The sequence below is a fragment of the Pleurodeles waltl genome, chromosome 7 (assembly GCF_031143425.1).
Source record: "Pleurodeles waltl isolate 20211129_DDA chromosome 7, aPleWal1.hap1.20221129, whole genome shotgun sequence".
Taxonomy (NCBI): domain Eukaryota; kingdom Metazoa; phylum Chordata; class Amphibia; order Caudata; family Salamandridae; genus Pleurodeles; species Pleurodeles waltl.
The window spans coordinates 1,334,785,217-1,334,812,761 of NC_090446.1; the positions used below are offsets into that span (position 1 = coordinate 1,334,785,217).

General features: G+C 44.8%; 1 protein-coding gene across 1 annotated transcript in view; it reads left to right on the forward strand.

Moving 5' to 3' along the window:
- Positions 1-27,545, forward strand: part of GRWD1 (glutamate rich WD repeat containing 1) — a 61,946-nt gene that overhangs the window by 13,419 nt on the left and 20,982 nt on the right. Inside the window, exon 3 of the mRNA XM_069200680.1 lies at positions 6,895-7,060. Coding sequence (XP_069056781.1) covers positions 6,895-7,060 — 166 coding nt within the window. The remainder of the gene's footprint in view (positions 1-6,894; positions 7,061-27,545) is intronic.

The following is a 27,545-nucleotide window of genomic DNA, read 5'->3' on the forward strand; positions in this document are numbered from 1 at the left end:
TTCTTCTTTGGGCGTAACACGTTGGCTGGGCTGCTATATCTTACAAAGAGAATCTAATAAAATATGAATGTGACATTACATCATGGCTCCTTGCTGATACTTGGCTGATGAACTTGATGACCTGGATAAGAAGTAGTCTTTCTTTGTATTCAGTTTAGGAGAGTTGAAGGACTGGCCCTCATAAATTGCCAGAGGATTTCACACACAAAGTGCGACTGGTATGCCCACACATGGTCCATGCTTACTGTGCTGTAGAATTCAAGCTACACCCTACTGACAACCTTCTCTTCCCCCCCCCCATTAAGCTGAAAACACACCAGTGTTGCTCGTGGTCCCTTTTCGAGGAGGCTTGCATGGCAGTTTGAGACAGACTGTTTCTGTGAGTGGCATGGTTGTTACTGATTTGCATGGCTCAGGACCCAGTCTGCCCCCACATACGTACACTCAAGAAAGAATCAGTGCAGTAATTAATGGAGGATGAAGAGATGGAGCCCCAGGCCCGAATGGCATCCCACAGGCCATATTTAAATGCGATCCAAAGTATTGGGCCTGTCCGTTGTCCGCTCTGTTTAAAGAAGTGCAGCTGTACTGCGACATTCCACTGAGTTGGCGCGAGTCAGTCATTAACCCAATATTTATGGGAGGAGATAGTACAAACCCAGGCAATTACAGGTTAGTCACCTTAATAAATGTAGAAGCAAAATACTATGCAGATCTCCCCTTAGAAGACCTCACTGAGTTGTCAGAAACGAACCATCCTATTCCACTGCACCAGACAGTTTTTCGGAAGGACCTGGTTACATACACCATCATATTAGCTATCTCCATTTTAGCTGACAAACGCAAGAGGAAACATCAGGAACTCAACATATCTTTAGTGGATTTAAGAGCAGCTTTTGATCTAGTCGATAGGGCCATTCTATGGAGAAAGCTGCAATGGTGGAAAATCCCAGATAGACTACTGCATGGTATAGAGCAGCTGTATACAGGAACCTGAGTTCCATGAATAGTGGGGGATGGGACAGGTATATCATGGAAAATACCAACATGGGTTTTTAAAACAGGGGGGTGTTTTAGCTCCTTATCTCTTCAGTCTTTTTATGGCAGATTTAACACCTAAACTGGATGAAGTAAACTCTCACCCCTCACGCCTGGGCTCCCTTTAATTGACGCACCTTGCTTATGCAGATGATATGGTGCTGATGAGTTTAACAAGGGTGAGTCTGCAACAATCAGTTGACCAATTAAGGAAATATGTACGAATTGGAAATAAATGTATCAAAAACAAAAGTCATGTTTTTGGCTTATGCAAGTGTTGTCTTGCACGGAAAAGGTGCAATCCTACTGAACAAAGTGCAGGCATTTGCATGCAAGAAGGTGTTTAATCTCTCTCAAAATGCATCACTTGTGCAAGTACCACTGGGATTTGGCTTGATCAACAAGAGTTTGGGGAGGAAGTATGCATATATAAAAAGTTGCTACAAAATTAAGCAAAGTAAAGATCAATCGCGATTAAATCGAGCAATATGGTCGGGGTTAAAGGATGACTGTAAATCTTCATTGGCTCCCCAGAACCTAGGAAATCAGATTCCTGCAACCTAAGAAGAAGAGGAAAGCGTCGCTGGAGCAGTTTTCTTCCGAAGGGGGGGAGACAGGCCGGTAGGGCTCGGGCCAAAGCAGTTGGTGTCTCCGTCTTCTCTGCAGGGTTTTTCAGCTCAGCAGTCCTCTTCTTCTTAGGTTGCAGGAATCTGATTTCCTAGGTTCTGGGGAGCCCCTAAATATAGAATTTAGGGGTGTGTTTAGGTCAGGGAGGGCAGTAGCCAATGGCTACTAGCCCTGAGGGTGGCTACACCCTCTTTATGCCTCCTCCCAAGGGGAGGGGGTCACATTCCTATCCCTATTGGGGGGGGATCCTCCATCTGCAAGATGGAGGATTCCTAAAAGTCAGAGTCACTTCAGCTCAGGTTGCCTTAGGGGCTGTCCTGACTGGTCAGTGACTCCTCCTTGTTTTTCTCATCATCTCCTCCGGCCTTGCCGCCAAAAGTGGGTCCGTGGCCGGAGGGGGCGGGCAACTCCACTAGCTGGAATGCCCTGTGGTGCTGGAACAAAGGGGATGAGCCTTTGAGGCTCACCGCCAGGTGTTACAGCTCCTGCCTGAGGGAGGTGATAGCATCTCCACCCAGTGCAGGCTTTGTTACTAGCCACAGAGTGACAAAGGCACTCTCCCCATGTGGCCAGCAACATGTCTCAAGTGTGGAGTGTGGCAGGCTGCTAAAACCAGTCAGCCTACACAGGTAGTTGGTTAAGGTTTCAGGGGGCACCTCTAAGGTGCCCTCTGGGGTGTATTTTACAATAAAATGTACACTGGCATCAGTGTGCATTTATTGTGCTGAGAAGTTTGATACCAAACTTCCCAGTTTTCAGTGTAGCCATTATGGTGCTGTGGAGTTCGTGTTTGACAGACTCCCAGACCATATACTCTTATGGCTACCCTGCACTTACAATGTCTAAGGTTTGGCTTAGACACTGTAGGGGCACAGTGCTCATGCACTGGTGCCCTCACCTATGGTATAGTGTACCCTGCCTTAGGGCTGTAGGGCCTGCTAGAGGGGTGACTTATCTATACTGCATAGGCAGTGTGAGGTTGGCAGGGCACCCTGAGGGGAGTGCCATGTCGACTTACTCGTTTTGTCCTCACCAGCACACACAAGCTGGCAAGCAGTGTGGTTGTGCTGAGTGAGGGGTCCCCAGGGTGGCATAAGATATGCTGCAGCCCTTCGAGACCTTCCCTGGCATCAGGGCCCTTGGTACCAGGGGTACCAGTTACAAGGGACTTACCTGGATGCCAGGGTGTGCCAATTGTGTGAACAAAAGTAAAGGTTAGGGAAAGAACACTGGTGCTGGGGCCTGGTTAGTAGGCCTCAGCACACTTTCAATTCAAAACATAGCATCAGCAAAGGCAAAAAGTCAGGGGGTAACCATGCCAAGGAGGCATTTCCTTACATTCATATAATCAATATCTTCAAAAGGCCTTACAAGATGTAAGCGCAACAGATTTATGGAACATGCAACTGCCTTTCGCTTCGTTCAAAAAGTTATTAAACAAGGAGCAAGGCAACACTCTTTGTGGATAGACAAAAATATCTTCCGCACTCGCTCGCATGTATGGATGGTCCGCAAACATTATAAAACCTTTAGAATATCTGTCCTTGACTTTTCCGGCCTACATGAAGTGGAAACTGATGTACAGTCAGTTTGGCTGCCTTCCAGCATTGGCAGATCAACCCATCCTGGAGATAGAGTGGTGATGTTGCCTGTAGACTCTGCGCTTATAAGCAAGAGGACCTTATTCATGTGATTTGCATATGTTCTCCCCTTGGTTCATACTGCTAAAGAAAGGCTTCAATACGTGGTATTAGAACGTGTTGAGGGGCAATTATAGGAAGTCTTGACCCAGCAAATCCCCAACTAAATACGAAATTAGTCAAGTTCTTGTCCTTATGCGCAAAAACGTTCAAATTTAAGCATATGCACTTTATAGCATGAAAACTATTTTATGTTGTACAGATCTTAGTCGTAAGTTGAGAAACAAATTCCTGTCTAATTACAGTAATTGGACTACTGTAGGGATTCATTCAGAACATTTTATAGAGTGCCCTTTGTAGGATTGATTAGACTGCAAAGTATTTTTAGCATGTTTGTACATCTGCACTTTCAATGGGATAAATTCAGTAAATAGTATGAATCTTAGCCGTCATGTCAAGACACAAATGTTTATCTAATGTGTTGATATGATTATTGCAGGTATTTAAATCGGATAGTTATTCTTCGTCCATAGTAAGACTTATCAGCAGTTGCACATCAATATGGGACAAACAAATCTGCCAAATTGGCACAAAATGGCTTAGAGTAGTTTGCAGGGATCTAATTGTTTGTTTAACCTAGCGATGGGATTATAGCAGGTATTTATGTTAAGACAGTTTACCTTATGTTTATTAGGATCGACTAGGTTATGTGTATAATTAGCGTGTTTGTACATCACTATTTTAGCGTGACAATCTTATTAATTGGGTGTAAAATTAACTCTGAGTGAACTGTTGGACTCTGATGGTCTGCAATCATGTTACCTTTACGTGCAAACCTACTTCTGAAGCGTGAAATTGTTCCAGTATTTTTTTGACCTAGTAAGGAAATCTGGTTTCAGTCCTTTAGACTGGGAGGAGTATACATACTTGCATATTGCACTTTAGTCTGTAGACACTGTGGTCCGTTTGGTTTTATTAACTGAAATGTTTTCTGATTTTTATTGAAAATGATGTCCTTGTTGTTAAAGTTTTTATTAACTGACCAATAAAGATTGACTTACTGCCTTTCATAAAGCGAACCTTTGTCTAGAGTGGCATGGTGGGTGAAAAACAATGGACTGGAATTGCCTCACGTAAAGTTGGTATTCTTAAAATGGCTCTGGCAGCTACATTGTTGTGCTTATACGTTTCTGGTTAGCACAAAGCCACAAAGGGCACCCACAATTTGTAATTAAAGGCATTGGGATGGGGGGGGGGGGAGTAACCTCATTCAATAGTAGAAAATTCCTGCTCACCTGTATTTCTTCTACATATAATTAATCATAGAATTATAAACAGACATCACTCAATTGATTCAATAACTTAACTTTCAAGTTGCAACAATAGTTTACAAAATTAATCAATAAAGGACACAAATCCATCATGCTATAAAACGCCATCAAATATTACAGTGCATTTCTCAGCATATATATATCTATATATTATAATAATAATAATGTGTGTGTACATATATACAATAATCATGATTACAAACCCCACAATCAGTCTTCTGTATACATACTTGCATACTACACATACATACTCATGCATCCATTTACCTTCTACCATCATTCCTCCAAAAACCTCCTCTATGAATCCAACTTGAGGCAGGGGAACTTCACACACAGCTTGACAATGTGTAAAGTTTCCCTGGCCTAGATGCAACTGTTGTGGAAGATATGAAAATTGTTCTCCAACTAGGGGTTTGCGGGTGTGAACCATCTTTGAAGCTCAAATAGTGCCTGATTCTGGTGCTAAGTTTAGCCTATTTATCCAAGAGAAAGGTGGGACGGCACATTCTGTCCCACCACCCTCGGACCCCACTCACGATCCATGTATCCAACCTCAGGATCATCCTGGACACCCATCTTACGGTGAAGCAACAAATCAACTCTGTCTCCTCAGCATGCTTTAACACTCTGCATATTCTTCAACTGGATACCCATCTCCACAAGGAAGACAGTCACCCAGGCCATAATTTCCAGCCGGCTCAACAACAGAAGCGCATTATACGTCTGAATCACCAAGCAACTCCTGAACCACCTGCAGCTGATCCATAATGCCACAGCAAGACTCGTCCTCAACCTGCCCAGAAGGACCAACATCCCCATCCACCTCAAGACTAATGTAATGGCTCCCTGTACAGCAAAGATACCTCTTCAAGTCCTACCACAACGCTGGACCCACCTACCTCATCAACTGCCTCACGTTCCACCAACCAACAAGAGAACTCCGATCAGCCACCCTCACCCTGGCCTACACCCCCCTGCATCGGCGATGGCCTTTGAGGACGCTCCTTCTCCTACCTCACTTTCAAGTCCTGGAACAACCTCTCCCTCCACCTCAGCGCTGCCACCTCCTTAAAGGACTTCACAAAGCAGCTCAAGATATAGCTATTCAAGCACACCTCCCTCGCAGCACCAAACCAGCGCCCAGAGACAACCGGGGTGACCAGCCCGCATTCTACAAGAACCTATTGATTTGAGATGAGGCTTATTGATCTTGCTGGGCATTAAATGTTGTATCATACTAGTTTTTTTTTTTCTTTTTTTTTTCTTCAGAGATGATGTGAGTAAAAGCGGACTGAACTTGGAGGGGTTTGTATGGTGCCAATATTTGTTGAATAATGGCAGGATTGCTGCAGAAATGAGAGCCACTGGAACCAGCCAGACTTTGAATGCACAATTTTGCACATGAACAAAAAAGATACCCAGATTCTCTCATTGTCTTTTTTGCATGAAAGTGATCATGTTGTTAAATACTGTACAGGCAGCACCTGAGGTGGTGTCAGATACGGACCAACCTTGGCACTGGAACTGTGTGATATCTGTGCATTGATGAGAATATCCAGTTTGGCCAGCATTAAACCTAGAATTTCTTTGTAGAGACTGAAGATCATGGAGTAGAATGGTTAGTTTGAAAGAATGTGAAGTGTTTGGCACAATGGCAACAAGAACTATAGCCTGCAGCAGTGCTTGAGGTAGTCACATGAACTTGCATAAAAACATTCATGGTCACTCTGTATGATTGAAGCAGTCAAACTCTTGGCACGCGCATACACCTTGAAATAAATTCCAGTCCATTGTCATTCTGAAAATACTGCCAATAAATCTGCATTGCAAATATATCTTGTACTTCTATGCCAAGTGCTGCTCCGTGAAGCTAAATGCTTGTACAGAATTCTTTAATACAGACATCATGCCAGGCTCCAACTCGCCAACCCCTTCTTCTTGGCTAGCAGACTTCTAGGACTAGACAGTCTGGTCTTGCACTGTAAAGCAAGCAAATTAATAGGTGACAGCGGAATGCCTAAAGTCCATTATGTGGCCTGCACAATGAAATCTGGTAGAATACACATCTACTTCCCTCTGAAAGATTTTGTCTGCCCACACTTGTAGTCATACTGGTTATCGATCTGTTTTGGATGAAAAACAATTGAGGTCTCTGGCCAGCTTGGGTGCCATAAATGTGGAATCTTTAAAGGGGAATGTAGTGCTGAAATAGGTGTTAATTGATAACAAGATTCTTATGAAATAAACACTTATTTCAGGCTGATGGTGCTGAAGATGCATAACCTCCACCGGACAAGCAAGGTGCAGAAGGAGGGATCAGATTCAGAGAGCAGCGATAGCAGCGACGATGAGGATGATGAAGAGAAGAAACCATGCCTGGAGCTAGCTATGGTGCCTCACTATGGAGGGATCAACCGTGTCCGGGTAGGACTACAAGAAATCTCTCTATGGAATGAAGCTCTTTTGTGCCAATTTGCACACTGTATTGAAAGTAGAGGTGTGTTAATGTGGATTCCTATGCTCTCTGTTAAGATGGTTGTTGTGTTTTTTTTTTTTTTTATTAGGTTTTTTAAAGATTGAGCCTAGGCAGCGCATGGTCTCTCTTTGAGACATGTTGTATACACTTTTGGGTTTATAGCCACCCTTTTTATTTGTTACTTTGATTGTCCTTTAAAAAGGCTTGCATGCTAGTGGTTAACTTTTCTTCTTTGTCCCTTCTTGATATGTTTTGTTCCCTCCTACGGAGCATCACCCAATTACATGTAATCCTACACTTAGATGCTTACCTGTTCGTTTTAGGCACCATTTTTTTTTCTTTGTTTCCTGCTGTGTTTGTGGAAGCTTCACTTTTTTTTATTATTTGTCTCGTGCTTTTGTGGCATTTGAATGGCAGCATGTTCGTCCTTATGCTTTTATGGCAGCTGAAATACATCATGCTTCTCCTTAATATTTATTTAAGTCGGAAAGTGCAAGGTTGCATGTGTGCAAGTTTGAAAACTTTTGTGTGCAATATGAGAGCCCCATATGTTGTCCCAATGCACTGATGCCTATAAATGTGTTGTCTGTGTGCGGAAGTATCCGAATATATTGTTTGCATGTGTTGTCTGTATGCCTGGGTATAAGCAAGTGTGCTGCATGATTATCCGCATGTGTTGTCTGTGTGCACCAGTACCTTATGCATTGTCAGTGTGCATAGAGGTCTCTGTCTGTGTCTCTTTGCGCACGCACCAGACGTCAGCTTGTTTGTTATATTAATGTGCGTTGCAGTCTCTGTCATGTGAGCTTAGGAGTCACCGCTCTTCAGGGCTGGTTTCTTCTCCATCCTTGCAGGCTCCAGCAGTTCCCAGCTGCTGCCATTCCCAGAGCCTTATCGAACATTCCCCATTCCTCTCTTTGAGCAGTGAGCGATTTGCACCCCCCCACCTGACATCACACCCTTCAAACACTGCAGCACATCGCTCCTTCCTTCCTTATCACTGCCAAGATACCAGTGTAAAGCTTGAGTCGATGTAGTGCTTTCTACCCACAGGGAGCTGCTTGACACTTTACAGTAACAAAAGGTTCGATGGCATCTGTCGCTGTAGATACGCATGTTCTGCAATAGCTCGCCATCTGGTGTTGGGCCGGAGTGTTACAAGTTGTTTTTCTTCGAAGAAGTCTTTCGAGTCACGGGACCGAGTGACTCCTCCTTTTGTCTCCATTGCGCATGGGCGTCGACTCCATCTTCGATTGTTTTTTTTCCGCCATCGGGTTCGGACGTGTTCCTGTCGCTCCGAGTTTCGGAACGGAAAATTAGCTAATTTCGGAAGATTTTCGTCGGTATCGTTGCGTTCGGGATCGGCGTACTTAGATTCCACACCGCATCGAAGATCGAAGAGCTCCGGTGCCCTTCGGGGTAGTTTTTCGATCCTCCGTCGGGGCCTGGTCGGCCCGACCGCGTGCTGAAGAACGCCGATGGAACGGACCCCGTTCCGTTTCTGCCCCAAATGCCACAATAAATACCCCTACACAGACCAACACTTGGTCTGCAACCTGTGCCTGTCACCTGAGCACAGCGAAGACACCTGCGAGGCCTGTCGTGCGTTCCGGTCCCGAAAAACACTCCGAGACCGTCGAGCCAGAAGACTTCAAATGGCGTCCGCACCGACAGCCCAACGGGAGTTCGAGGAACAGGAAGAAGAAGGTACCTTCTCGATCCAAGACTCAGACTCCGAAGGATTCGACGATACACAAACTGTGAGTAAGACGTCGAAAACCACACAAAGAAACATTTACAAGGCCCAGGGGACGCCACTGCCATCCGGCCATGGCTCGACCCATAAATTCGGTGACCGACCGTCGGCACCGAAAAAGGCCCAAACAGTGCCGAGATCGTCCGACTCCGGTCGAGACACCGGCACGCAGCCTTCTCGGGACCGAGAAAGTGCTGGAGACAAGCCTCGACACCGAGATGCCGGTGTGGACACGGCTCGACGCCGAGACAGCGGCACCGAAACGGATCGACGCCGAGAGGTTTCGGCCCCGAAAAGGAAAAAAGTCACCTCGGAGCCGAAAAAACACGCAGACAAAGTTTCGATGCCGAAACAAACTGCAAGCGACCCAGCTTCAGGCTCTTATACAGAAGAGCACTCGCTAACCTCCCAAATGCAAAAGCATAGGTTTGAGGAAGAGCTACAAGCAACTGATGTGGACCATACGCAAAAGCGTATCTTTATTCAGCAGGGGACAGGAAAAATAAGCACCCTTCCCCCCATTAGGAGAAAGAGAAGGTTGGAGTTCCAGACGGAACAAGCACCACAACCAAAAGTGGTGAAAAGAGTTACACCACCACCCTCTCCTCCGCCCGTGATTAACGTTTCACCAGCACAAACTCCATCACACTCCCCAGCTCACACCAACATGAGCCAGGGTGACCAAGATCAGGACGCATGGGACCTATACGACGCCCCAGTGTCAGATAACAGCCCGGAGGCATACCCTACAAAGCCATCTCCACCAGAAGACAGCACCGCGTACTCTCAGGTGGTGGCTAGAGCAGCACAATTTCACAACGTAAGCCTCCACTCAGAACAGGTCGAGGATGATTTCTTGTTCAACACACTCTCCTCCACCCACAGCTCATACCAAAGCTTGCCTATGCTCCCTGGTATGCTCCGGCACGCAAAAGACATATTTAAGGAGCCGGTCAAAAGTAGGGCAATCACACCAAGGGTGGAAAAAAAGTACAAGCCGCCTCCTACGGACCCGGTTTTCATCACTACACAGCTGCCACCAGACTCTGTTGTTGTAGGAGCAGCTAGGAAAAGGGCCAACTCTCACACATCTGGAGATGCACCACCCCCAGATAAAGAAAGCCGCAAGTTCGATGCAGCTGGTAAAAGAGTCGCAGCACAAGCTGCAAACCAGTGGCGCATCGCGAACTCCCAGGCACTACTTGCGCGCTATGACAGAGCCCACTGGGACGAGATGCAACATCTCATTGAACATCTGCCCAAGGACTTCCAAAATAGGGCAAAACAAGTGGTTGAGGAGGGACAGACCATCTCCAACAACCAGATACGTTCCTCCATGGACGCTGCAGATACAGCTGCACGGACAATTAATACATCTGTAACTATCAGAAGGCATGCATGGCTCCGAACGTCTGGATTTAAACCAGAGATTCAACAAGCAGTTCTCAATATGCCTTTTAATGAAAAAGAACTGTTCGGTCCAGAAGTGGACACAGCGATTGAGAAACTCAAAAAAGATACGGACACTGCCAAAGCCATGGGCGCACTCTACTCCCCGCAGAGCAGAGGGAATTACAGCACATTCCGTAAAACGCCCTTTCGAGGGGGGTTTCGGGGTCAAAGCACACAAGCCAGCACCTCACAAGCAACACCGTCCACTTACCAGGGACAGTATAGAGGAGGTTTTCGGGGACAATATAGAGGAGGGCAATTCCCTAGAAATAGAGGGAGATTTCAAAGCCCCAAAACCCCTACTACTAAACAATGACTCACAGGTCACTCACCCCCTCCACACAACACCAGTGGGGGGAAGAATAGGTCATTATTACAAAGCATGGGAGGAAATCACTACAGACACTTGGGTTCTAGCAATTATCCAACATGGTTATTGCATAGAATTTCTACAATTCCCTCCAAACATACCACCAAAAGCACAAAATTTAACAACACACCATTCCAATCTCCTGGAGATAGAAGTGCAGGCACTATTGCAAAAGAATGCAATCGAATTAGTGCCAAACACACAAATAAACACAGGAGTTTACTCACTGTACTTTCTGATACCAAAGAAGGACAAAACGCTGAGACCAATCCTAGACCTCAGAGTAGTGAACACTTTCATCAAATCAGACCACTTCCACATGGTCACACTACAAGAAGTATTGCCATTGCTAAAAATACACGACTACATGGCAACTTTAGACCTCAAGGATGCTTATTTCCATATACCAATACACCCATCGCACAGGAAATACCTAAGGTTTGTATTCAAAGGAATACATTACCAATTCAAGGTACTGCCTTTCGGATTAACAACCGCACCAAGAGTCTTTACCAAATGTCTAGCGGTAGTCGCTGCACACATAAGAAGGCAGCAAATACATGTGTTCCCATATTTGGACGACTGGCTAATCAAGGCCCATTCGTTCATACAGTGCTCAAATCACACAAATCAGATCATACAAACCCTCTTCAAACTCGGGTTCACCGTCAACTTTACAAAATCCAACATTCTGCCGCGCAAGGTACAACAATACCTAGGAGCCATAATAGACACATCAAAGGGAGTAGCCACTCCAAGTCCACAAAGAATTCTAAATTTCAACACCATCATACAACGCATGTATCCAACACAAAAGATACAGGCAAAGATGGTATTACAACTCCTAGGCATGATGTCATCATGCATAGCCATTGTCCCAAACGCACGACTGCACATGAGGCCCTTACAACAATGCCTAGCATCACAGTGGTCTCAAGCACAGGGTCACCTTCTAGATCTGGTGTTAATAGACCGCCAAACTTACCTCTCGCTTCTGTGGTGGAACAACATAAATTTAAACAAGGGGCGGCCTTTCCAAGACCCAGTGCCCCAATACGTAATAACAACAGATGCTTCCATGACAGGGTGGGGAGCACACCTCGATCAACACAGCATACAAGGACAATGGAACGTACATCAAACAAAACTGCATATCAATCACCTAGAACTTCTAGCAGTTTTTCAAGCACTAAAAGCTTTCCAACCAATAATAGTTCACAAATACATTCTCGTCAAAACAGACAACATGACAACAATGTATTATCTAAACAAGCAGGGAGGGACGCACTCCACGCAGTTAAGCCTGCTAGCACAGAAAATTTGGCATTGGGCAATTCACAACCAAATTCGCCTAATTGCACAGTTTATACCAGGGATCCAAAATCAACTCGCAGACAATCTCTCTCGAGATCACCAACAGGTCCACGAATGGGAAATTCACCCCCAAATTCTGAACACTTATTTCAAACTCTGGGGAACACCTCAGATAGACTTGTTTGCGACAAGGGAGAACGCAAAATGCCAAAACTTCGCATCCAGATACCCACACAAACAATCCCAAGGCAATGCCCTATGGATGAACTGGTCAGGGATATTTGCTTACGCTTTTCCTCCTCTCCCTCTCCTTCCTTACCTGGTAAACAAACTCAGTCAAAGCAAACTCAAACTCATATTGATAGCACCAACTTGGGCAAGGCAACCCTGGTACACAACGCTGCTAGACCTATCAGTGGTACCCTGCATCAAATTGCCCAACAGGCCAGATCTGTTGACACAGCACAACCAAAAGATCAGACACCCAGATCCAGCATCGCTGAATCTAGCAATCTGGCTCCTGAAATCCTAGAATTCGGGCACTTACAACTTACCCAAGAATGTATGGAAGTCATAAAACAAGCCAGAAGGCCATCCACCAGGCACTGCTATGCAAGTAAATGGAAGAGGTTTGTTTGTTACTGCCATATTAATCAAATACAACCATTACACACAACTCCAGAACATGTAGTGGGTTACTTGCTTCACTTACAAAAATCTAACCTAGCTTTCTCTTCCATTAAGATTCACCTTGCAGCAATATCTGCATACCTGCAGACTACCTATTCAACTTCCCTATATAAGATACCAGTCATTAAAGCATTCATGGAGGGCCTTAGGAGAATTATACCACCAAGAACACTACCTGTTCCTTCATGGAACCTAAATGTTGTCTTAACTAGACTTATGGGTCCACCTTTTGAACCCATGCACTCCTGCGAAATACAGTTCCTAACCTGGAAGGTGGCATTTCTCATCGCCATTACTTCCCTAAGAAGAGTAAGCGAGATTCAGGCGTTTACAATACAGGAACCTTTTATACAACTACACAAAAATAAAGTCGTCCTAAGGACCAATCCTAAATTTTTGCCAAAGGTTATTTCACCGTTCCATCTAAATCAAACAGTGGAACTACCAGTGTTCTTTCCACAGCCAGATACCGTAGCTGAAAGGGCACTACATACATTAGATGTCAAAAGAGCATTGATGTATTACATTGACAGAACAAAAAACATCAGAAAGACTAAACAACTCTTTATTGCCTTTCAAAAACCTCACGCAGGAAACCCAATTTCAAAACAAGGTATAGCCAGATGGATAGTTAAATGCATCCAAATCTGCTACCTTAAAGCTAAACGACAGCTGCCCATTACACCAAGGGCACACTCAACCAGAAAGAAAGGTGCTACCATGGCCTTTCTAGGAAACATCCCAATGCAAGAAATATGTAAGGCAGCCACATGGTCTACGCCTCACACATTCACCAAGCACTACTGTGTAGACGTGTTATCCGCACAACAAGCCACAGTAGGTCAAGCCGTATTAAGGACATTATTTCAGACTACTTCCACTCCTACAGGCTGATCCACCGCTTTTGGGGAAATAACTGCTTACTAGTCTATGCAGAACATGCGTATCTACAGCGACAGATGCCATCGAACTGAAAATGTCACTTACCCAGTGTACATCTGTTCGTGGCATCAGTCGCAGTAGATTTGCATGTGCCCACCCGCCTCCCCGGGAGCCTGTAGCAGTTTGGAAGTTACCTCCAATTATTTATATATGTATCATCTCAACCTTAAATAGGTGCATACTTAGTCACTCCATTGCATGGGCACTATTACTACAATTCAACTCCTACCTCACCCTCTGCGGGGAAAAACAATCGAAGATGGAGTCGACGCCCATGCGCAATGGAGACAAAAGGAGGAGTCACTCGGTCCCGTGACTCGAAAGACTTCTTCGAAGAAAAACAACTTGTAACACTCCGGCCCAACACCAGATGGCGAGCTATTGCAGAACATGCGAATCTACTGCGACTGATGCCACGAACAGATGTACACTGGGTAAGTGACATTTTCATTAGGTGGGAAGGGCTCTGCCTCTTTTTTATGGTCTGGCTTATGAGCGGAAATGTCGCCAGAGAATTATGTGAGAGCCACCAGCTGAGGTGTCTTGGCTCCGCCCACATTTTGGGAGCCAGGAGTACATGTTTTGGGTGGGCAGAAGTTGTGTGCTTCTACAAACAAGCAATGGCAAAGTCATTAGGTCTTGCCTGTGTGAGATCTAGTGATTTAGCTATGTGTTTTTTACCCATGTTGTACAGCATCACAGCGATGACTTACTCCTTGCTGGCTCCTTTACATCGTTATTTTTTTATTTCTTTCACTTTAAACCATAGAGCTTTATAAGATGGCAAAGAAAACACTGTCAAAGCCACATAACTTATACTACAATGTTTTAAGGCATGTTGTACAGCTGTGTGGCTGCTGTGCAGTACAGTTGTGTTAGACCTGACAGCCTTAGAGTAGTCTTTGTGCCTGCCTCCCTTCATTTTTCTGATCTCATTTTTGCTAGTTTTAGGACTCTGCACACTTTACCACTGCTCATCAGTGCTAAAGTGCTTGGGCTGTCTCCCCTAAACATGGTAACATTGGCTCCTACCCAAGTAGCATATTTAATTTACCTGTAAGTCCCTAGTAAAGTGTACTATATCTGCCCAGGGCCAGTAAATTAAATACTACTAGTGGGCCTGCAGCACTGATTGTGCCACCCACATATGTAGCCTTAACCATGTGTAAGGCCTGTGTGTGCAGTTTCACTGCCACTTAAACTTAGCATTTAAAACTACTTTCCAAGCCTTAAACTTCCCTTTTATTACACACTAGTGACCCCTAAGGTAGGCCCTAGGTACCCACAGGCCATGGTGCTATGTAAGTAAAAGGCAGGGCATGCATGTACTAATACGTTTTTTACATGTCCTGGTAGTGAAAAATACCCAAATTCATTTTTCACTTTTGTGAAGCCTGCTCCTTTAATAGGCCAGCATTGGAAATGTCTTTATATACTTTTAAGTGGTAATTTCTGATCTAAAAGGAGTGGCATTGTCATGTTTGATATAGTTGGAATGTTAATGAGAAATCCTGCTTAGTGGTGAAGATGGATTTAACTTTACCATTTTAGAAATGCCACTTCTAGAAAGTCGGCATTTCTTTGCACCTACTGTCCTCTGTGCCTTTCACCTTGTCTCCAATCTACGTCTGGTATGTGCTGGTCGACAGCTACCCTTGTGCATTCCACCCAGAGAGCCATAAACACAGGACACTCTGCTGCATCTGCATACTGATGGGTCTCCCAGGGCAGGAAGGGTGGAGGGGCTCCTACTTACAATTAAAGGGCTGACCTGACCTCACACAAAAGAATGATTACCCCCACACACACAGATATCCTGGCAGACAGAACTGGGTTGAAAGCAGAACTGATGCACATCTTTGAAGTTTCCTGCACTTCATAGGCACATTTGGGTATATGTACTGGGTCTGTGACCCCCTCAAATCAGACAGTTCTGGACCTACAACTGTACTCTGTCAGAGGGACTGCTGTGCTGCCCAAAGGTCTCATCTAGACTGCTTTTCTGGAAGGACTGCTCTCTTGCTTATTTCCCTGCTGCCTTCTGCTCCCTGACTCTGCTGGAAGGACTTTGCCTTCCTCCACAAGTGATCTCCAAGGGCTAGGACTGAGCAATGCCTGCAAGATTTGATGCATCGCCTGCAGAATGACAAAGCCCCTGTCTTGTGACTGGAAATTCACCACAGTGCCTGTCTCATCCTCGTAGTGCGTTTTGGATTTTCCACCCATCGTCCCTGGGTGTCAAAATATCCCTGCACCTCAGTAAGGAGCCAAGGCTGCGCACACGGAAATCAACGCATCACCTTGCCCGAGAGGAAAGAATCAACGCATCACCTCCACTGCACTGGAAAAATCAATGCAACCCTTTACTTTCCAACACATCACCTCCTCTGCAGCCATCTACATTGTTGTTTTTGGTGAATCCCAGGTACTTTGTGCTAAAAAGATACATTCACTGATTCTTATGGACCAGGACTTGCTTAAACCCCTAAAAAGGGATCTTGACGAGTGCATATTGGATTCTTGTCGTTTTTATCTTATTTTATTTAGATAACTATTATCTATTTTTTAGGTCGAGCACAAGCGTTCTGGCCTGTTGTAATCTATTTGTGGGCTTTTAACCATGCCCATCACTATATATTGTTCATGGGCTTGCCTTACAAAAATCCTTTATCATTGGTAAAAGCTTTACGTTGTCCCTCCTTGGGGCAGGTTTTGTTACCACCTTGTCCATCAACCCTGTTACGTGGATAATTGCACTTTTGCCCATACATAGACTGCGAGCAAACTTCTTTTTATTTTTGTGTCTCTCCTTCGCGCTCATGGTTATGGCGGCTGTGGCACTTTGAATCGGCTTGCTTATGTCAACTGTTTTAATTTCATTTTTAATTATGTGGCAAGAAAAGTCCAGTTAGAAATTTACAACGCTAATAGCTCTAACTCGAGCAAACGCAAGACCCATTGCATTGCAAATCTTTGTCTAAACTGGTGTGGGGTGCTTTTTGTGATGTTTTCACTGTGTTACTGTATGAGTTATTGCACAAATATATTGCCTTCTAAAGTAAGCCTGCCTGCTCTGTGCCATGCTACCGGAGGGTGACAACAGGATAATCTAGGTTGCATTATGACTTACTCTCACAAGGATAGTGGTCCCTACGTGGAGAGGGTGCATACCTCTGCCAACTAGAGACCCAATTTCTTACAGGTTGAAAGTAAAAAAAGGTAAGGTTTATTGTTTAGTTACTTAAAACCATAACAAAGGTAAAAAAAAAAAAAAGAAACAAAAGCTTATAAAATACATTCGCAAGGGATTTTGCACGTTCTCCAAACATTTGGGTATGTGCTGCATATGAACGCATTTTAAAACATAATAAGATAATTGCCACTTTGCTCACTCCATTGTGAATAGAGCGGGCTTAATACTATTTAGAAACCGTTATCGAGCTGTGAATTGTCCTCTTGTGAGTCTCAGGGAGGATGAAGCTGATTTGCTGAATGTTACTTTTGAGTCACCAGCGCTAGAAATTTCACTACAGCACAGTTCAGGTGTAGGTCCCCAGGTGCAAAGCCTGACCGCACCGCATGTCTCCATATGCCTCTTTCGTTGAGTTTGTTTTTTAGTAAGGCTTTTCGATCTAGTGCAAGACCGTTACATGAGCAGAGGACATGTAGGAGATCTTCTGTGTCCTCACCACAAAGGTGGCAGATAGAGTTGGTTACATCCCTCAGCCAAGGGGCTGCATTTAAGGCAAGTGGTAAGAGACTAAGACAATACTTTAAAAATTGATCCTTTGTCTCGAAACTCTGGGCTAGATATGACTGTAGTGCCAGAGACGTGTATGTATGCAGAGTCATCCATGCGTGAGACCTCTGTGCGAAGGCTGCTTTCTCCTCCAGTAGTGACTGAAACCTAATTGATTCCCAACTGCTTTCTTAAAAGCGCTATGCTGAATTGAGATCCTCCGGAGGTCAGTGAGCCTGGTCTTCTCAAGTGAGTCGTCTAGGTGGATTCTGAATGGGGAGCTGTTCTTACGTTCGAGCTCTTGCCACATATAGTAATTAAAGTCCGGAGTGGCCCCACTGGCTTTGCTCCAGAAGTTTATAAATTTGCCACGTCGTGCCAGGGATTGGTTCAGTGGGCCAAACTCCAGTCTCAGTTGGGCAGGAGGGGTGAAGCTGGGGATGTTGAAGATCATGCGATAAACTTTGCTTACATCATAGTACTTTATCAGCACTGCTGTAAAGAATGTGGACTGGAGCAGAGCACGGCTAAAAACACTGACAAATCAGGTAGGTCCCGCATAGGCTAGCTAGAAGTATTGGCCTTGCTAATGCATTTTTTTTTTTTTTTATTTACTTTACCACTTTTATTAACTTCAAAATCATGTTTGTGATGCATGTGTTTTAGCTACGGCTAATTGTGCCCACTACAAGCTTCTGCAAACTTGACAAAGTTTAGAAATATTTAGTCTAGATTTTTATTTCACGCTCTTCCAAATTGAAAGACCTTCCATAGATGGTTTTTTATTTTTTTGTGCAGAATTTTAAGAAACATTTTGTAACTGCTTTTCTGGTTGCCCAAACTTTCATGGAACATTTCTTCGCACTATTCTACCCATGCTTCGTTGCAAGCTGGCTAGGTCTACACGCATACCAGAACATACACAAACTCCAGTTCATGTCCACATCAAAATGTTCCCTTACAACTGGTTTTAGCATTTCCTTTGACATACAAGTTACTTCAGTACTCAGCAGGGTCTTTTTTAGTGCCCAGACACAGGAGATAAGACCCCAGGTAAAGTTAGTCTGCTGATTTTACCACAGGCTGTCACTACTTCTGTCTATTAGACCACCTGCATTATGCAACTACCGGATAACATTTTCCACCGGGTGTGAGTAGGCTGCACTGTCATGGTATGAACCTGTATGTATTCTGCAGTAACGGATGAGCAAGAATTTACCTCCAGTAGCCATTTTAGCAGCATTGTAGTCCCAGGTGGGGACAAGTCTCATGAAGCCTCTCAGACAGGTAAATAAAAAGTCTTCAAGCATCCATTGTCTTTCCCCCTTAGACTTTTAGATTTTTGTTTTGTAGTTAGACATGTTCACTCTAAATAGTAGAAGCAGTCTCTAATTGGCATATTCTCTGAGACAAGCTAAAATTCCTGTACTTTTCCTACTCATGAATCTCTATAAAGTTGCTGAGTTCCTGTTGTGCTATCTGGAAATAATTAGTATTTTGCCACTTGCATCACAAAAAAACAACACGAGCAGCCTTCTACCCATTTGCTGCTTTTGATTACGCTATATTGGATCTTTTGTAGGCTGCAAACTTAACATATATAGGATATTACTGGCAGAAGTTAGCACTGTAGTAGGTTGTCCTCAACATCCTCATCAGTTTCTTAATACCACCCTAACCTGAAGGCAACCAAGCGCTCATTAGAGGGAACCCATCATATTTGTAGTCTTTAGAAACCAGCTGTTTAACTGTAAGTGTTTCATCAGTTTCTTCCATGGATTATAGCCCCCATTCTCTGCACCTATTCTTTACCCTGAGACCAGCTACTCTCCACAAATTTGCTTTCGTCTTTAGCCACAGATGTTTTCAAAGAACTATAATTCTTTTCATTGATCGTACCACCTTGCTTTGGATTATTTGGTGTTTCACAAATTCCAGTAATGAATTACCATAACCCATGTTCGTATGTTCTATTATTCTGCCTGCTGTTTTCCACTCGGGTTGCTTCAAACAAGGACTGAGCCTATTTAACAGTTTAATATTAATTAGTGAATGCTTAATCTTTTACATTTGTTTGGCACGCAGTTGGGCAGCTTGAATCAAATATTGTACCTCTGCTCTTTTCTTTCCACCCATATTATTTGTGTGTTGAGATTCTTTTTTTTTCCTTTTGTGAGGGCCTTGTCGTAAGTGCCCTTTTAATTCTAAACGGGCTGATAATGGTAGTTGCTGCCCCATTGGCATTATGAGATTAGTGTTTGTGTTGCGGATCCCATATCTTTAACCTAGAGACTTGGCCTGTTTAAAGCTAGTGGAGTCCACGGATGAAATTCCAGGGGAAAGTGAAGACTTACTGGGGGAATTTCAACTGGAATAACCAATTGCCCACCACTGTAAATCCTAATTTCTAGGGGAACTCTTGGGATTATACTCGTTATTGGCTGGTATTTATCTTTTTCTCATCTCCCCACAAGCTTGTGGTTATTGGTACTCATGATATTGGCATTTTGAGTAGCTGTGGGTTTATACTGGTCAACTGCCAAGGGCACTTGGAATATAAACCGTAGTAGGTGATTGTTAACTGCAATAGGATGTTTGTGGTTTTTTTTTTTTTTTTTTTTCTTTTTTTATTAACTTTTTTACTTTTTTTTAAACTTTATTTGTTTTACTTAAACTCAAGTAATTGATCCATCCATTGCTAGTATTGTCAGCATAACTGTGGTATGATAAACCACTATTCCACAGTAGTTCATGAAAAGGTTGTACATGGTCATTAAATATTAAATTGCACAAGAGGATACTGTGGCTCCCGCTGTTAGATGTTTGACTGAACTTCACCCAGCTTCACATAAATATATCTACCTTTAAGATATGAAAAAACATTTCTCAGACTTTGTAAACATTCCCACCACTTTATGTCATGTTGAACCATGATCTAATGCTTAGCTGTTTCAAAGTCTATTGAAAAATCCCAAAAAGTCAAAAGAATTATGGGCCATATGTATGAACACATTTTCCCATAGACACAGAATGGGTAAACCACCTTGATATATCTGGCCCCATATCCCTCCAACAAAATTTACTAAGCTCACAATGTTCTTCTGGATATCAAAAAGTGCTGTCCTGTTCACAGCGTAACATGTTCTTCAGATACAAATTCTTAGCAAGTTCTTGGCTACTCTTTCCAGTATATTCTATACAGATTAATTTCTAAAACGTGCTTGGATGGTGATAATAATTGACAGAAGGATTTTACAACATACACTGGCAAAGTAGAGGAGGGCGCGCCACTGAAAGCTTAAAGATCACCATGGCTTTTGGAACCGTTAGATGAAAATGAGCCAAGCTTTCGCATGGGGCAATGTGCCCAGCAGCCCCCATGGTGGTGCTCTTACCCCGGGCGCAGGAGGGCGCCAGCCACACACCCAGCATAGTATATACATTTCATCTCGGGGAGGTGGTGGTCACCGAAGCTTTAGTAAGCCTTAAGCGGGTGGCCCGTGACCCCCTCCTGTTATTAGTATGCAACGCCCCCGGGACCTTGCCCACCAGGAGACGAAAATATTTTTAAACGTGGGTGACCACTTTTTAATTATTAAAATCATAAAGATCTTGGTGGATCCAGACCCAGATTTCTCAGTCATTTAAAAAAAAAAATATTTTAAGCCTTGAGGAGGTGGGGTTCCAAGCCTAGGGGTTAGGGTATACATACCCTGCCCCCTTTGCTTTTTTTTAGGGGCGGGGTGTGGGAGGGTTCGGCTGAAGTCATGGCTCCATGCCTCCACACCACTATAGTATTCTGATAGGGCCAAACAGGTGTACATAGCCACGAGCGCCAACTCAATAAGTATATAGGTCCTGCTGCTTACTGATAGCATTATTCTTGTTGAGCTGTATGTTCCAGAAGCCTGGAAATTTACTTCTTGTTTGCGGCAGTGGTAACAACTGCAGAGGCCCTGTAGGGCTCTTGCCCTCGATCAACTCTTAACTGCTCACAACTCTAGTCTGTACACCACCACCAGGAAGGTTTACCCCACTTATACAAAATACTTTTAACATTTTTCTCTATTATTAAAAGAATCAAACAAGGAGCCTAAAAGGAGGATCAAGCCTATACGCGATATCTACATGGAGCCTGTCAGATGCTGATAGCCTTATTAGTTTTGCACACTATGTGCCTCATGCCTTCAAGTTTGGAAATGTAGTCCCAGGCTGTGGCAGCATTATCACAGAGCTATTCTAATTGTAGGGGAGATCAGCCTGAAATTCCTGGCTCCCGGTTCTCACACTTCAAACGGAGGTTCTTTGCTGGGTTGCAGGAAACATTGGCTTTTATGCATGTTACATTTTTAGATGCTACTGGTGAGAACATTCCCTTCTTTCTTGCATCCCAAAACCGAACTTGGGGCAACTGCACAAAACATTATCAATTATATTTGACTTACCAAAGTGTTATTTATGTCATCCTAAAGCAAAGATGCACTTCTTGTTTAGGCCAGTGCATTTGCAGAATGAGCCTGATTACGGGTCCTCAGCTTCTTCAGATACCATATTCTGGATGTCCAGAGTGAAATGATTTGGGGGCCAAGATAAAAATACACTTATTCGTTTTTCATAAACAGTTGTAAGTGATGTCGTACATTGTACTTCCCTGCATGAACATATCAAATTATCATCTGTAAACAGATGGGGTAATCTGAACAGCATTTTAAAAACCATGGGTTTACAGTAGATCTACAGTAAGAAGGAGGGTGTGTAACAATAGCAATAACAAAGGGCATAGAACGTTCTGTAATAGCATCTATGGAATTGAGTAAAACAAAAATCACGTTGGTGCAAAATGTAAACACAGTTGTGTCTAAATCTAAGCATTTACAAGTGGCTCAAATGAACTCGGAAAACCAAACAAGATGTTCTAGATGTGAATCCAAGTCGCACTTAGCTAATGCCATCAATTGTTCAGCTGTAGAAAAAATGTGTATGACATGTAGGAAAACAGATCTTTTTGCACGTGTGTGCAAAAATTCACAAAATATAATGTTAGTAGAGTCACAGCAAGAACCTCGTATGCATAACTATGTTGATGAGTTGGATTTCAGAAATAAATGTATATTGTCAGTCATCATGTTATCTGTGTAAAGAAATGGCTCCCTGTTGCAGTTACCCCCCACTTTTTGCCTGATACTGATGCTGACTTGACTGAGAAGTGTGCTGGGACCCTGCTAACCAGGCCCCAGCACCAGTGTTCTTTCACCTAAAATTTACAGTTGTTTCCACAATTGGCACAACCCTGGCACCCAGGTAAGTCCCTTGTAACTGGTACCCCTGGTACCAAGGGCCCTGATGCCAGGGAAGGTCTCTAAGGGCTGCAGCATGTCTTATGCCACCCTAGGGACCCCTCACTCAGCACAGACACACTGCTTGCCAGCTTGTGTGTGCTGGTGAGGACAAAACGAGTAAGTCGACATGGCACTCCCCTCAGGGTGCCATGCCAACCTCACACTGCCTGTGGCATAGGTAAGTCACCCCTCTAGCAGGCCTTACAGCCCTAAGGCAGGGTGCACTATACCACAGGTGAGGGCATAGGTGCATGAGCACTATTCCCCTACAGTGTATTAGCAAAACCTTAGACATTGTAAGTGCAGGGTAGCCATAAGAATATATGGTCTGGGAGTCTGTCAAAAACGAACTCCACAGCTCCATAATGGCTACACTGAATACTGGGAAGTTTAGTATCAAACTTCTCAGAATAATAAACCCACACTGATGCCAGTGTTGGATTTATTAAAAAATGCACACAGAGGGCATCTTAGAGATGCCCCCTGTATTTTACCCAATTGTTCAGTGTAGGCTGACTGGTTCCAGCAGCCTGCCACAACCGAGACATGTTGCTGGCCCCATGGGGAGAGTACCTTTGTCACTCTGAGGCCAGTAACAAAGCCTGCACTGGGTGGAGATGCTAACACCTCCCCCAGGCAGGAGCTGTCACACCTGGCGGTGAGCCTCAAAGGCTCACCCCTTTGTGCCAGCACCGCAGGACACTCCAGCTAGTGGAGTTGCCCGCCCCCTCCGGCCACGGCCCCCACTTTTGGCGGCAAGGCCGGAGGAAATAATGAGAATAACAAGGAGTCACTGGCCAGTCAGGACAGCCCCTAAGGTGTCCTGAGCTGAAGTGACTCTAACTTTTAGAACTCCTCCATCTTGCAGATGGAGGATTCCCCAATAGGATTAGGGATGTGACCCCCTCCCCTTGGGAGGAGGCACAAAGAGGGTGTACCCACCCTCAGGGCTAGTAGCCATTGGCTACTAACCCCCCAGACCTAAACACGCCCTTAAATTTAGTATTTAAGGGCTTCCCTGAACCTAAGAATTTAGATTCCTGAAACTACAAGAAGAAGAAGACTGCTGAGCTGAAAAACCCCTGCAGAGGAAGAACAGAAGACCCCAACTGCTTTGGCCCCAGACTTACCGGCCTGTTTCCTGCCTTCCAAAGAAACCTGCTCCAGCTACGCTTTCCAAGGGACCAGCGACCTCTGAATCCTCTGAGGACTGCCCGACTTCGAGAAAGACAAGAAACTCCCGAGGACAGCGGCACTGCTCCAAAAGAACTGCAACTTTGTTTCAAGGAGCAGATTTGAAGACCCCTGCAACTCCCCGCAAGAAGCGTGAGACTTGCAACACTGCACCCAGCGACCCCGACTCGACTGGTGGAGAACCAACACCTCAGGGAGGACCCTCCGGCGACTCCGAGACCGTGAGTAACCAAAGTTGTCCCCCCTGAGCCTCCACAGCGACGCCTGCAGAGGGAATCCCGAGGCTCCCCCTGACCGCGACTGTCTGAAACTCCATTTCCCGACGGCTGGAAAAGACCCTGCACCCGCAGCCCCCAGCACCTAAAGGAACGGAACTCCTGTGCAGGAGTGACCCCCAGGAGGCCCTCTCCCTCTCCCTTGCCCAGGTGGTGGCTAACCCGAAGAGCCCCCCCCTTGCCTGCCTGCAACGCTGAAGAGATCCCTTGATCTCTCATTGATTTACATTGAAAACCCGACGCTTGTTTCTACACTGCACCCGGCCGCCCCGGTGCCCTACAAAACCCCCCTGGTCTGCCCTCCGAAGACGCGGGTACTTACCTGCTGGTAGACCGGAACCGGGGCACCCCCTTCTCTCCATTGAAGCCTATGCGTTTTGGGCACCTCTTTGACCTCTGCACCTGACCGGCCCTGAGCTGCTGGTGTGGTAACTTTGGGGTTGCTCTGAACCCCTACGGTGGGCTACCTTGGACCCAAACCCGAGACTTGTAAGTGATTTACTTACCTGACAAAACTAACAAAACTTACCTCCCCCAGGAACTGTGAAAATTGCACTGTGTCCACTTTTAAAACAGCTTATTGTGTTTTATGTAAAAAGTATACATGCTAATGTAATGATTTAAAGTTCCTGAAGTACTTACCTGCAATACCTTTCAAATGAGATATTACATGTAGAATTTGAACCTGTGGTTCTTAAAATAAACTAAGAAAACATATTTTTCTATAACAAAACCTATTGGCTGGATTTGTCTCTGAGTGTGTGTTCCTCATTTATTGCCTGTGTGTATGTACAACAAATGCTTAACACTACTCCTTTGATAAGCCTACTGCTCGACCACACTACCACAAAAATAGAGCATTAGTATTATCTCTTTTTGCCACTATCTTACCTCTAAGGGGAACCCTTGGACTCTGTGCATGCTATTCCTTACTTTGAAATAGCACATACAGAGCCAACTTCCTACATTGGTGGATCAGCGGTGGGGTACAAGACTTTGCATTTGCTGGACTACTCAGCCAATACCTGATCACACGACAAATTCCAAAAATTGTCATTAGAACTTGATTTTTGCAATTTGAAATGTTTCTAAATTCTTAAAAGTCCTGCTAGGGCCTTGTGTTAGTCCCTGTTAGCATTTCCTTTTAGAGTTTAAAAGTTTGGTAAAAGTTTGAATTAGATCCTAGAACTAGTTTTAGTTTCTTAAAAAGTATTCCAACTTTTAGAAGCATAATGTCTAATACAGATGTGAATGTGGTGCAACTCGACAACACACCTTACCTCCATCTACAGATGAGAGAGCTAAGGTCACTCTGTAAACTAAAGAAAATAGCAATGGGCTCCAGACCTTCCAAACTACAGCTCCAGGAGCTGTTGGCAGAGTTTGAAAGAGCCAACCCCTCTGAGGATGGCAACACAGAGGATGAGTATAGTGACTTGGAGGGTGATTCCCCCCCACCAGTCCTATCTAGGGAGGACAGGGCCTCTCAAGCCCTGACTCCACAAATCATAGTCAGAGATGCTGGTTCCCTCACAGGAGGGACCAACCTCTCTGAAATCACTGAGGATAACTCCAGTGAAGAGGACATCCAGTTAGCCAGGATGGCCAAAAGATTGGCTTTGGAAAGACAGATCCTAGCCATAGAAAGGGAAAGACAAGAGATGGGCCTAGGACCCATCAATGGTGGCAGCAACATAAATAGGGTCAGAGATTCTCCTGACATGTTGAAAATCCCTAAAGGGATTGTAACTAAATATGAAGATGGTGATGACATCACCAAATGGTTCACAGCTTTTGAGAGGGCTTGTGTAACCAGAAAAGTGAACAAATCTCACTGGGGTGCTCTCCTTTGGGAAATGTTCACAGGAAAGTGTAGGGATAGACTCCTCACACTCTCTGGAAATGATGCAGAATCTTATGACCTCATGAAGGGAACCCTGATTGAGGGCTTTGGATTCTCCACTGAGGAGTATAGAATTAGATTCAGGGGGGCTCAAAAATCCTCGAGCCAGACCTGGGTTGATTTTGTAGACTACTCAGTGAAAACACTGGATGGTTGGGTAACTGGAAATGAAGTGCATGACTATGTTGGGCTTTATAATTTGTTTATGAAAGAACACATTTTAAGTAACGGCTTCAATGAAAAGTTGCATCAGTATCTGGTAGACCTAGGACCAATTTCTCCCCAAGAATTGGGAAAGAAGGCGTACCATTGGGTCAAGACTAGGGTAACCAAAACTTCCACTGGGGGTGACCAAAAGAAAGGGGTTACAAAACCTCCTCAGGAGAACGTGGGTGACACTAGAAACAAAGAAGAGTCCTCTGTAGGCCCCCAAAAACCAGACCAGGTGGGTGGGCCCGAGACACAACCCAAAACAAAGGTGGGTACCAGGGTAAGAACTGGGATGCCACTAAGGCATGGTGCCATAACTGTAAACAGACAGGGCACCACACCAAGGACACTTCTTGTCCCAAAAACAAACCCCCTAGCAAAATCCCAGGGGTGACCACTGTAGCCATTGGGGATGACTCCTCAGATGAGGAGGTCTTCATAGCCTTCAACTGGAAAAAGGGCCCAACAGGTGAGTTGGAGATTCCAGAGGGAAGTAGACACTTCCACCACCTACTGGTGAATGGAATCCCAGCCACTGCCCTGAGAGACACTTGTGCCAGTCACACTTGTGCATGACAGGCTGGTGTTCTCAAACCAGTACATCCCAGGTGAGATGACCAGAGTAAGAGTTAGCCCAGACAGGGTCACTGATAGGCCTGTGGCTTTTGTGCCCATAGAAGTGGGTGGGACTTTTAGCTGGAGAAGGGTGGTAGTCAGTACAGACCTCCCCCTTGATTGTCTCCTTGGAAATGACTACCCAGAGGTTAGTCAGAGCCCAAGAGAGGAACTGGTCCAGTGCCAGTCCTCTCCCAAGGATTCTGGAGTTCCTGCCTCTGCAGTAACTGCAAGTAGGCCCCAGAAGAAAAAGAAAAGGAAACCGAGTAGGAAAGGTGGACAACCTTTAGCCAAGGTTCCAGCAAGCCAAGGAGATTCTGCTCCAGTAGGGGAGAACTCCAAAAGTGGCTCTGATAAAGTCCAAACTGACCCACAAGAAGTCCTGGCTAGTCAGGCAACTGTTAAGTCTGAGTGGGTGGCTCCTCAGCTAACAGAAGAAAGAGTGGAAGAAGGGTGTTTACTACAAGATGTGGTACTCCCCCACTCTAATACAGCAGACAGGCACCCTGAACCCAAAGAAGCCTGTACCTTAGCCCCTTCCCTTGTAGGTGAAGAGCTAAAGGTGTGGTTCTGGGCACTGACAGCTGTCAATGGCCTCTGCTGGGTGTTAGCCTTTATGGCTGCACTATCCTTG